Consider the following 12583-nt stretch of genomic DNA (forward strand, 5'->3'; position numbering starts at 1 on the left):
ATTGACGATCTAAAAACTCTTCTTCGTTTTTCTATGCCATATTTGCTTTCTATCTTGCGGTCTTAAATTCCATTCTCTCCTTGATTCTCTCCACCAAACACGATATACAACCAAGTACCAAATCTTTGTAATTATTTCTCTGCTAACGTCGTGCATTAATAGAACACGGGCAACGGTGAGGTTCTTTAAATTGTAAACCAAGAATGGAGTTGTATGGAGAAACTAAGTAGAGAGCATCTAGGTCTTTTATAAAAAAAAAAAGAGTGATGCATCATGCATGGTATGCATGCATCTAATTAACATAGTTAGCTAATCGATCATTCTTGGCATGGCCTTTTGATCTCTCCATGTATGTTGGAGCTAGCTAGCTAGGCTTGGAAGGGAACCGGGAACTAAGGCACACTATGATCACCAGAACAACCTCATTGGATGGATATTTAATTAGTAGGTGGAAATAATCTGGTAGGTTGTTCCGTGGAGTTTGTTTTGGTAGTTTCCAACTTTTTTGTTGCACGTTCTCTTGCCTTGTTCAATGATCAGCCGACGGCCGCGAGGTATTGCTCATGTTGTCCAACTCATAGAGTGTCTGTTTCATCGGGTTGTAGTGCCTGCTGACCATCGTCAGTGACGCCGTGACGGTTGCTCCGTATTATCCCACAGTGCCACCGACCGCATCGAGACAAATGCAATCCACCACCTCTATGTGAGAAAAGCACTGATACATATGTAACCTTGATTTCTCTAGTAATGCTCTCTAGGAAATTTTATTCACCCCCAGACAAAATCAAAAATCTAATTAAACATGCTCAACCAGGTAGGGTTACATCATAAGAAATAAATCTAGTTTGTTGGCTGAGTGCCTCCCATGCCGTCAGATGAGCGGTGCCATTGGCACTCCACCTCGCAAATTGGAGCATAAACCCCTGAAAAGATGAGAGATAGGACTTTATCTTTCTAAACACATTGACCCCAATCGATATGTCACCATTGGTGCTCCAAATAATCTTGATTAGCGTCAGCACACCTAGGGTCAGGGATGGAAGTGCTTTAGAGCATCTACAACCGGACCCCTCAAACGCCCGGGCTGACCGGCACCCCTCATATCCAGCCCAAATATGGGGCGGATATGGGGGCGCCCAGGCGCGCCAGCCACATCAGACTGACGAAGGGGTCCCAGCAGGAAACGCCCTCAAAACCGGCGGTCCGAAACTCATCTCCTCCGTTGGACTAGTGGCGCCGCGTGGCGCAGCTCCGGCGGGCCGCGTAGTGCATTGCCCGGCTATTTAAGTCGACCGACGGCACTGAAAACCCTACCATCCATCCACATCTTCCTCCTCCTCCTGTCCGCCGCCACTTTCCACTCCACCCATCCGCCTAGTAGCCATGCCCCCACGCTGTCGGGTGAGGAGCGAGCCCTTTCTGACGCCGGAGCGCCGGCTCGAGCTCCTTGAGAAGATCCGCGCTAGGCGCGAAGCCTGGATCGCCGCGGGGCTACCTCCGGATGAAGTGGATCTGAAGGAGGAGTTGGAGGAGGAGGAGGAGGATGAGGACGAGGAAGAAGAGCAGGAGGAGGGGGATGAGCCGGGGGAGGAGGGTGTGGGGGACGCTGACGACGGGGATCTGCAGGCGGAGCAGCAGGCCATCCTCGATTCCCTCCAGTTGGTGTCGGCTGCGGAGGCAAGACGCCGTTGCCGGCACGAGATGGAGGCGCAAGAGGCCGCAGACGAGGCGGAGATGTTCGCCTACATGGATGAGGTCGAGCAGGGGGATTAGCCGGAGCCCTCCTACCCGCCCGTCCAGCCGACGCCCGGCTCCGTCGTCATGGACATCTCCGACGAGGAAGAGTAGCTAGGGTAGTATGTAGATGTAGTACGTAAGATTTCTTTTGCATGCTTTGTATGGATTTAGGGGATGAAATACGAGAGAGGCGGATGGAAAATGACTAATTTGAGGGGTGTCCCGTCAGGCCCGTGGACGCGCCCAGGCGCGTCCGTGGGCGTTTGAGGCGCCGGATTTGCCAAGTCCAGCTGTAGATGCTCTTAGAGTATACAAAACGCAAGTGCTGCAAGAGACATGCTTGTATTATTATTATTTTGCCAAATTACTAGAGTATTGATAATCTAGCACAACCTGGCTTAGCCCCTCCTTTGTACATTTCTAGGCCAATTAGCATTACATGATGGTGAAAGTATGAAAAGTACCCTTTTAAGAGTGACTTTAAGATACCCAAATAATGTATGAAGGGATTGTACACCAAAATTGGTATGCATACGATAGAACCACATCCGATTTTTGTAGGATACATCCAAGCTATAAAATTAATTGAATGGACAACCGGTATATGGTGTCATACACAAATTGTACGAAAACTGACGGACGCGTAGCAGGATCCATTGTACACAATAAAGTGCAAAATAATAATAGTAATATAATCATGTATTAGCTAAACATGACTTATCTTCCAACATATATTTATTGAGAAGAATGTCAACTTTGTGTTCTTATTCATCATATGAATGTAGTTTTGATTGTTAGGATAATTTTCAAGTATCATCAAAATATTTTAACAACACATTTGGCAATAATGGAAAGTACAATGGAAGTTTAGAGCAGGAGGGATTTATAAAGAGAATAGACGTTGATTAAGTCTCAATCTTCTATTGTTATCAAATGGATATTATGTGTGAGAATTATAGAGGGGTTTCCCTTATTTGATTAGTGAGAAATTACGAGAGATTGGCTAACTAATTATAACACAATTTATGGTGAATGGTCAAAAATATGTGCTGTGAAGAAATCTCCCACACAAAACTCATGCCCTCCCCTCTTACTAAAACAAGTCGGATTCTCAACTCTCACACCTACTCGCTCCAAAATATCTCTTCCTTCCAAACCAGTGAATTTATGTCTCATGATCTCTAGATTTTCATTCTTCTTTATATATAGTTGTCTCCGACCAAACAAGATATGAAGACAACTAAGGAATCTTCATAATAACTTCTCCTATGTAAACTATTAGCTACCATGCATTGATGAACACAGCGATAACAATGTAGGTTCTACAAACTATATATTAACAATGGGGATTTTGAGAAGCTAGCATAGAGCAACTAGGGTTTTTGTTTTGAGTGATGCATCATGCATCGCATACATACATGGTACTGAAAAGAACCTTATGAACACAGCTAGCTACGCGACCATGCTTTGGCATGGCCTTTTGGTCCCTCCATGCATGCTGGGTAGGCTTGAGAGGCAACCAGAAACTAAGGCGTGTGATTATCATAGCAATAACCTCAATGGTAACAATGTCTGGTATAGCTTGTTTGACGGAGGTTCTTCCAACTAGCCAGTTACATCTCCTTTTCATTGCACGGATCGCCCCATGACCACGAGGTCTCTGCTCATGCCGCATGGCATGGCTATCTCGTCAAGCTCTGATGCTCACAACCACCATCAGTAGCTCAACCAGAAGCATCGCTGCGACGACGAGGAAGTCTCGTACAATGATATGAATGTGATCCACCCTCATACTGATGACCATAAACCCGGGGATGGCTTTAAATCCTTGTCAATGTGGAAATAATCTATTAATGAAACTTTTTTTATTGTAGCACTATGTTGTCCAGAAAACTCTAAACGTCATATGAAAAGCTGACATACCACATGAACACGCAAAAAATAAGAGAAGTCTGATTTAAAAGCCACATTATCGCAAATCCACAATAATGCATATACAATGCTCCTCGTTGCTATGAACTAAAAAATGTTTAAGTGATAAAGTTGAACTACTTTATTTTTTCCGACCGTCTTCAATTTTTGGGCTTCTTCGGGCCCGAAAAGATGCGCTAAAATTCGTCCGCTAATCGCCGCGTCCGCCGCTATATCTTAGGGGGTGGGTGTGTTTTAGGCCGGGTTCCCATCTTGGATAAGCTCCGCCCACCTCCGCCGCAATCCTCTCCCCTCCGTCGTCTTTTTTAGTTTCTCCGGCGAGCGATTTTCGACCGTTTTTTTCTTGCACAGATCAAGCAAATCCATAGCAGGAGGTGCCAGGGGACGTGGGGCAGCGATGGGTCGCCACCGCGCAAGCGCGCCCAGCGCGACGCGGAGGCCAGCAGCTCCAGCTAGCCCACCGTCGAGCCGTGGGACTCGAGGAAGGTGCGCGAACGCGACCCGCTCTCCCACAGAGGCAGTCGTGGCACATGGAGCCACTTCAACGAGCTCGGCGACCAACTTTGGCCAACCACCAAGGGCATCGAGCTCACGGCGGCGGCCGATAAAGACAGCGCCATCGAACGGCTCGAGGCGGCAGAGGAAGCATTCGAGCTCGCGAACGCACTCTACCGATCGGCATGCGAGTACTCGGAACGCCAATCTATTGCGGAAATGCGATTGGAAAAAATAGATTGACGTCAAGCTGGTTTTTTTATTTATGTTTTTATTAGTTTATCTGTGTTGATGATCTCTGGTGTGTTCTGGACGTATCATATAGGGGAACGAAATTATGTTTAAGCTTCTAGATTTCGTGTACGGTTTGCAAGATTTGTTCTACGCCGGGGCTTAACTGCCAATAAAATTATTTTAGGGCGAACCGTAAAACGATCTCGCGGGACGGATTTTTCATCTGCTAGAGTTGCTCTCATATTGTGATAGAAATCAACATCCTCTCACCTACAATGGTTTGTCAATTGGTCTACCGCGGGAACAGATAGAATGCGTATAACGAGAATACGTGTCCATGCCTTGAAAGCGTGCTCCAGGCAGTACGCAAGTCTATTTTTCCAATCCCATTTCCGCAAAACAGGTCCGGATCCGCCGCCGCCATGACCGACGCGCCGTCCGCTCCCGCCGGCGACTCGCCCCCGCCGCCGCAGAAGCCAGAGAGCGGCGGCTCCATCTCCTCCATGGTGGCCTCCTCCGCGTCCTCCGCGGCGGCCGCGGCCGCGGACTACACGCGCCGGGGCGAGGCCTTCGGGGCCGACCTGGCCGCCGCCGCCAGGACCGCCGTCGACACCGCCCACGCGCACGCCTACTCCTCCGCCATCGCCGCGTCCGACGCCGCCAACGCGGCCATGGCCGGCGCGCTCGCCGCCGTCCCCACCCTCACCCAGGCCGCAAAGGTCCGCCCTTTACCTCCCCCATTCCCCTCGCCCCGATCTCACCGAAATTTGCTTAAGCTCGAACCAATTTCTTCTTCTTCTATTCTTTCCATTCAGGAAGAGTTTGAATGGGTGAAGAAGGAGTACTTTGCTCGTGAGCAGATGGCGCTGGGCAAGATCAAAGGTGAGCAGATCGTGTGTTACAAAATCGCATATTTGTGGACCGATCAGCATTCTTAGCTTCGGCCAGATGAATGTCTAATGGTCGGATTTGGATGTCTCGTCGGCGCATTTGTGGGCTGCATGTGTTGAAATCAAGTATTGATTGTCACTGCCTTTGCAGAGGGTGTCATCATGGCCATCGAGCATCCAGGCATCGCTGCAGGCTCAGCCACGGTTGCAGGAATCGTGCTGCTCAAAAGTAATCTCATTTCCCTGCAACCCATTTGCTTTGTGGCGTTATGTTGGATGAGATTGAGATGTTTGTATTAGAATCTGATTTGTCATTGCTTGCTATTCACAAAGAAATACGGTACCTGCGTGTGGAGGAATGCTTTGCAGATTATTTACTCTTGTACTCCCTCCGTCCGGAAATACTTGTCCGAGGAATGGATGAATCTAGATGTATTTTAGTTCTAAATACATCCATTTGTATCCATTTCTCCGACAAGTATTTTCGGACGGAGGGAGTAGATGATAATGATTTTTAGTTGTTTGCGAATAGTGCCACATGTTGAACCATTTCCCCCTGTATCTTGAATGAGAATTTAAAACTTATGTTTCATTTCTTTCAGTTAACTGGAATGCCTTGATACTGCCGCAAACCAGTTAACCCTGTCCAACTTAAATTATCGCGCACATATCCATTCCCTGTAGATTCAGGTTGTCTGATTGCATTATTCTTTTGATATTGGATTAGGTGAATTATATTACAGCTTCCCTGAAATTCAGTTCAGATTATCCAACCTTTAATGTGTAGGTGTAATTTCTAGCATTTCACGGTACAAATTACAATGTTGTTGATTCCGTGGAAGTTTGCTCCATGATGTTTCATGAAGGCCGAAAAATTGGATGCTTTCTTGTATACTGCTAAATTTAGTATGACTGAAACTGAGTCATTGATCGTTGCAGGGCCAAGGAGCTACCTAATCCAACGTGTACGGCGTGTATTTGTCAGCAAGGAGGTGAGCACTACCTGTCAGTTTAATTAGCTCATACTTCATTGTGAATTGACAAGTTATTTGCAAGCTTAATTGGGAGCTACATCAACCATCTTATAACTTGTCATATCTTACTACTTGTTGATTAACTCTGACCTGTTGAGCAATATGTTTTATTATTTGCATCAGCATGTTATAATACAGTTCCTTCTGTTTTTAGAACATAAATGATCGTGGTTTTATGAAGTTTGTTTTTGGTACCTGCAGTCTTTAACAACAGCGTTGATTTTCCTTAGAAACAAAAAATAATAATAGGTGGGTTGTCTAACGCAACTTGCTGTATTGTAGACCCTACTTTCTGGCATCCAGGCTGAAGTGAATCACATGCGGCAAACAGTCAATCTTATGTCGAATGAAAGCCAAAAACTCATGGTAACTTTCTTTATGTATAGATAGAACACCAAGACATTTGTTTTCAACCTGGCAATTGTAATTTCTATGTTACTCATGGTTAAATTATTGCATATGGGTTCCAGGACCGAGCTGCAACAGCAGAAAAGAGATTCCAGAAAGGATGGAATACACTCAGGCATGTAGTTCCTTGTTTGACCCAGTTATCATTTCTGTTTCTATTTGTTTTTAATATAACATTGGAATGGATGTACACCTTCTCAGGGAAGAAGGGCGTGCCATTCAAAGTGAGTTGAAGCAAATCAGTGATATTGAAAACCAAGCAGTAGGTGCGTGGAATTCCTTGAGAGGCCATTGCTTTGTTTAATGACTTCGAATTTGGTGTGGAAATTTCTTGCCTTGAATCTTACATATGTTGAAATGCTCCCTCTTAGGTCTCAAGGGAATTCTCGATCAGCTTCCAAGAGCACATGCATCTGAATTTCGATCAGAGGTCAGTAGATATAACTGTAGTTTGCATTTCATTGCACTACTATTCTCCTCTTCAAGTATGTACAGGTTATGTGTTGACTAGTTGTACTATTATCTTTGCTCGTCAATCCGTCCACAATAGATTGCACCCATCTCCTTTGTAAATATATGTAATTTTTTGTTGTTGGTGAAGCTGGAGAATTTTGTAATGTAAGTTCATGTCAACATTGTTTTCTCTTTTCCCGGCAGATTTCCGGCCTAGCCTCTCAGGTCAAGAAGGAGAAGCGTGTGCTCAACTCCGCCCTGACGAAGATTGTGAATTATGGCGTCCCTATCTAACCGTCTCCGCCGTTGTCCCTGCGGTCACATTTCTGCTTTTTTAACCTCAAGGAACATGAAGTGCAAGCCATTGGCGGATCTTTATCAGAAAATATCTTCCCATGGAATGGAAGAAACAATAAGTTTTGTCACTCCTGTAAATGCGCTTCTGCTGCGCTGAATTCTGACCAGCAACAGATGACACTCTGCGGTGTCTTTGTTCATCGACATTGGTTGATGTTATTTTAAATATATATTTTGGTATGATTTGCAGTTTTCTCTTCGTTAGTATCTGTTTGCATGGTGCTGGAGGATCTGACACTATATGCTCCAGTTTTTCTTTTCCTTTTGCGGGAAAATATACTCCAGTTTGTCATATAGAGGATTTTATGAAATCGCAAAATTCTAACCATATATAAGATTCAAGATGTTGCATTGTAATGTAAGACGTGTTGATTTCCTTTGTTCAGCAATTGGTCCAATTATACTTGAATCAATATATAATAGATACAGATTAATTGGGCACAATGAAAAGAGGTTTCTGAATGCCAATCCAATGATATTAATTTTGTATTGCACAATCCACATATTCTCATTTAAAAAATATAAATCTACATTTTGTTTAGCAATTTCTTGGTCAAATATAAATGTCAGATGTGCTTTTTATATTTTGGACCCCTTAGCTGGCGAGCAGTCGCTGGGAGGAGCCTCCCATCGAACGCATTCGTTCGCCAGCGGAGGTCCTCCCAGCAAACGTTTCCCTCGTTTCGCCAATGGGAGGGCCATGGCGACCCCCCAATTGGCCCATTAAATAGTTTTTTTTTTAGAAAATGCCATAAAAAAAATCAGAAAAATGGAAAAATGGAAAAACGCCACAAAAGTTGCCATGTTCCTAGTCATCACCCAAACTTCTTGTTTGTAAAAAAACGTGGCACAAAAAAATGCTACCTTTCAGTATTAAAATGTCATCATCTTAAATAATAAAATCCTACAAATAAAAAAATGACATGCTATTATAAAAAAAAAATACATGCTCTTATAAATATATGCCATGTCATTAAAAATAAAAAGGCCATCCTCTCACTATGAAAAGTGTCATCCTATTATAAAAAAATGGCATGCTCTTATTAATAAAAATTGCCATGCCATTAAAAATAAAAGATGACATCCTCTCACTATTAAAAATGCCATCGTCTTAATGACAAAAAATGGCATCATCATAATAATAACAATGTCATCCTACTATTAATAAAATACCACGCTCTTATTAATAAAACTGCCATGTTGTTAAACACAAAACTGTTGTTGTCTCAGTAATACAAATGCCATCCTCTTATAATAAAACTGCTATGTGATGAAGTAAAAAAATCAGTAATTTCGGGAAAAAAATCAAAGAAAACACTTTAAAAATGCCATGATGTATATAAATATAAGCTTTAACACAAATGTCCGCAAGCCTACTCTTCAGCCCAGTGCCATGCTCGACGCGAGTTCGAATCCTCACCTGCGCCCGTGTTACATCTTTTTGGAAAAAGAAAATAAAATAAGAGTTCACCTGCAATAGCCAGACAGGGAATGCCTCCGGCCATTTGCATCGGTGTTGAGATGCGTGCGACGGTGGGAAGTGCGTTCGCCAGGGTCGCCCTCCTCGACCCTGGCGAACATTAGCTAGTTACTATTTCTCTATATTTTTCGATGAGTATTTTTGTTCTTCCTAAAACTGATCCCATCTCCTCACGCACCTAGGAAAGAACACATACGAAGGTTCCAAAATAATTTTATTTTTGCGAACCAGCCTGTGGTTGGATGGATAGAGGAACTGTGGTATCTCAGCCCACCAGGATTCAAATCCTGGTGCTCGTATTTATTCCTGAATTTATTTTCGGATTTCCGGCGATGCACATTCAGTGTGGGAGGAGATGTTCCCGTCGATGATGAGGTGCCTATATGATGACTTCGTAAATTTCAAGATAATATGCGGGCTCAATCTTTTGGATGTGCGTGTGTGCGTTCATAGGGATGAGTGTATACACGTGTATATGAGCGTTTATTTTTTTTCACAAAAATATCTGCATTCTCAATACGTACCTGTAAACAATTATAAAGTAATGATGTCTATTTTGTTTATCTATATGCAGCACACAAAAATATATTTATTAATGAAAATTTGCAGGTAGTGTACATCTAGATGTGCATTTGAGATACATATGTTTTTCCAAACTTTTCCAGAACTTGGAAATTTCAATGTATTACTTTTTGTTCTTTTGAAAATTTCGGGTCCATGTCAAACCCCCGTGCGCTTTTGCCCCACTTGGGTACCAACTCCCTCGCCGCCAACGATACGCAATCCAGATACGTTCCACGACGACGAAGAATCAAGAACTCAATGGCCGCCGGCGACCTCCTTGGGGCCGCACCGTCTACCGCGGCTGCTCCTCGGCGCACAACTGCGCGCGCTTCGCTGCCGTTTGCGCGGTCTGGAGCGCCGCCGCTTCCAGCTATCCCGCTGCTGCTGATGACCCCCTCGCCGTCCGCCGGCAGCCGGGAGGCGGTGCAGGCGTACAGCCCCGAGGACGGCAGAGCCTGGGCGACCATGCCGTGTTCCTGGGCTCGGCGTGCTCCAAGGCGGTCCACGTGTCGGCTGTGAGAGCGACCAGCATGGTGGGGTGGAGAGTAACCACATCTACTACTCCAAGCCGAGCTTAATTATGTGCCGTAGACGGTTTGGACCTTGCCCTGTTGCACCATGTACTTCTGGAAAAACGAGTATGTAAATTACCCGGGCAGAATCATGGACTGAAAGAGGTTCAGTGATAGATACTTTTTTAACAGAAAGGAAACCAACAAACAACATCATCAGGCCAGAAAAATCGTTGCGCTGTGGTAGGTAGGCAGGCACATTATATTGCGGCTGAGAAAACAAGGAAACAACTCTACAAGTGGATTGTTCAGTTTTTGAGATCAGTTGAGAACTGAAAGTATCAGCCGACACGCCATTAAAATATACTCTCCGTAAACTAATATAAGAGCGTTTAGATCATCATTTTAGTGATCTAAACGCTCTTATATTAGTTTACAAAGGAAGTACAAGAGAAATGAAGGATTAAAGTGATTCAAAGCTGTAAAGCATGGATTCTTTCACAACATTTAATCTCTTCAAACAAGGACCGCAATAGCTGGCGAACGTTTTTGCTGTCAGCTTCTCAGATTCACATGACATTTTCTTCAGAACAACATGACCTTTTCTCCTGTGAAGACATTTTTCTTCTAAAAACTGCCACCATTTGATCTCGCCTCACAACTAAAACTGTCAATTCGTTTGCCACCCCCCTCCCGGGGAATGTTCGCCAGATAACATTTCCGTCAAACAAAGATACTGCAGAAAGCAGGAGGGTTTTCATAGCACACTCTTGGTTCATGTAAATCTGAAATTAGTTGACGCTTGTCCTCTGCAAGCAGCCATTCTTAGACTCATGTTATGCTTTAATGACTCCATATCCCCACACATGAACAAGACTAGTCCTTCAATAGTTACCCCACTAGATGTGCTCGGGAAATGTTTAATCTTATTTGGCAGCTCTCAAAATTTTGCTCCCTCCGAAGACATTTTCACCACTTGAGCATGCGGGTTGTCCAGCAGGATATTATGGTGATTCATATATACTTTGTAGGCAGATTCAGTGGAGAAGATACCATTTCGGGGTCAGGGAAAATCTTCAATACTGAATCTGCGCAACTCAATTAGGCCAATCGCAGAACTCAGGGAATGTTTTATTTCCTTATCTGTACAATTCAAAATTGCATTAGATGTTAGTTTTAACTATCATTAAAAACAGTGAAACCAAACAAAACAGTCAGCTTCTCATATCCATCCATGCATGAATATTTGAAACCCAACTATGAACAACAGCAGCTTTGTGGCATAAGGACCTACGACAACAATTATAATCACCTACAGCAGATGTCCCTAGATGGTATATGGCTGTCATGAACATGCAGAAAAGGGCGAATTATTTATCTCACCTATGAAAATGCAGACTGTAATACTCTTCAGCTGTGGGATCCCTACTGTGATGTGCATTCTGTTTGGAAAAAAAAATTCCTCAGTTTTTTTACTGGCAGGAAGCCCAACCCTGCTCATTAAACGGTAATAAAAAACCAGAGTTTGCAACCAATGACAGAAGAGTGCATTAATTACGGCAGTTGAGCCATCCAAAACCTAACCAAACTGTGGAAGATAAAGCACCTGGAGGCACATGGATTGTTTCCATCAAGTCTCAAACAACATAGGTGCTTCACGGGAAGTAAACTGCCAATGGATGGCTGACTATAAGTAAACTGATACAAAGATAAATAAAGTGATACAAAGATAAATGGCACTATTGTACACACATATTTCGCAAAATATGAGAGCAATGTGGTCTCTACATTCTATTTTATTTGGAGATAAATTGATCGGCATACAAGGCATACTATAAGGCAAGCTGCTTATAAATCTAAGAGTGTCCAATGGAAGCTCTAACAGAAGGAGCATCCCTATTTTGCACCTTCCGTTGACAAATGAGATACCGCAGCTACACATCTGGTTAGACCAAATGGTATTTTTTATGTTAGATTTGCCTAATTAAAGAACACATAGAACAACTTTATTAATGCATTTCAAAAATCAATACCCTGTTCTTGGTTCATGTAAATCTGAATCTAGTCGGCACTTCCCCTTTGCAAGCAGCTGCATAGTCTTCAGCAAGGTGTGGTGCAGCTTCCTTGTGAGGGCATATGAATTTCTCCACAAACACCTTCTCGCTGAACAAGACCATGCTGTAGTAGTGTCTGCCATGATCTAGCAATCCATTTTCCTTGAGAAACCTCATAACATAGTACCGGGGCCTGAGCCGGCCCTCCAGGCTGTAAGTGAGCATACAAGGCCGATGAGCAATGTAGGCCGGCTCCAACCCCACCTCTGAGATAAGGAACTCGGACCTGCGCTTCAGCATGTCCTCTGACCTCTTCAGCACAAACGGGCCCTTGGACACAGCAATGCCAACCTCCGCATCCGACCACCTAAACGTCTTCTTCAAGTATTCCATTTTGGTGGCGATCTTCTCCTCGCTGACGAATGCAACAGAC

General features: G+C 44.0%; 1 protein-coding gene across 1 annotated transcript; it reads left to right on the forward strand.

Annotated features, from left to right (window-relative positions):
- The first annotated feature begins 4758 nt into the window (after positions 1-4758).
- On the forward strand, positions 4759-7729 carry LOC123142982 (RGS1-HXK1-interacting protein 1). The gene is made up of 9 exons (XM_044561721.1): positions 4759-5117; positions 5214-5280; positions 5440-5517; positions 6228-6280; positions 6605-6688; positions 6793-6845; positions 6932-6996; positions 7102-7160; positions 7388-7729. Exons 1-9 carry the CDS (start codon positions 4821-4823, stop codon positions 7475-7477), a joined length of 846 nt encoding a protein of 281 aa, XP_044417656.1. The 5' UTR covers positions 4759-4820; the 3' UTR covers positions 7478-7729.
- The last annotated feature ends 4854 nt before the right edge of the window (positions 7730-12583 follow it).

The sequence above is a fragment of the Triticum aestivum genome, chromosome 6D (genome assembly GCF_018294505.1).
Source record: "Triticum aestivum cultivar Chinese Spring chromosome 6D, IWGSC CS RefSeq v2.1, whole genome shotgun sequence".
Classification (NCBI taxonomy): domain Eukaryota; kingdom Viridiplantae; phylum Streptophyta; class Magnoliopsida; order Poales; family Poaceae; genus Triticum; species Triticum aestivum.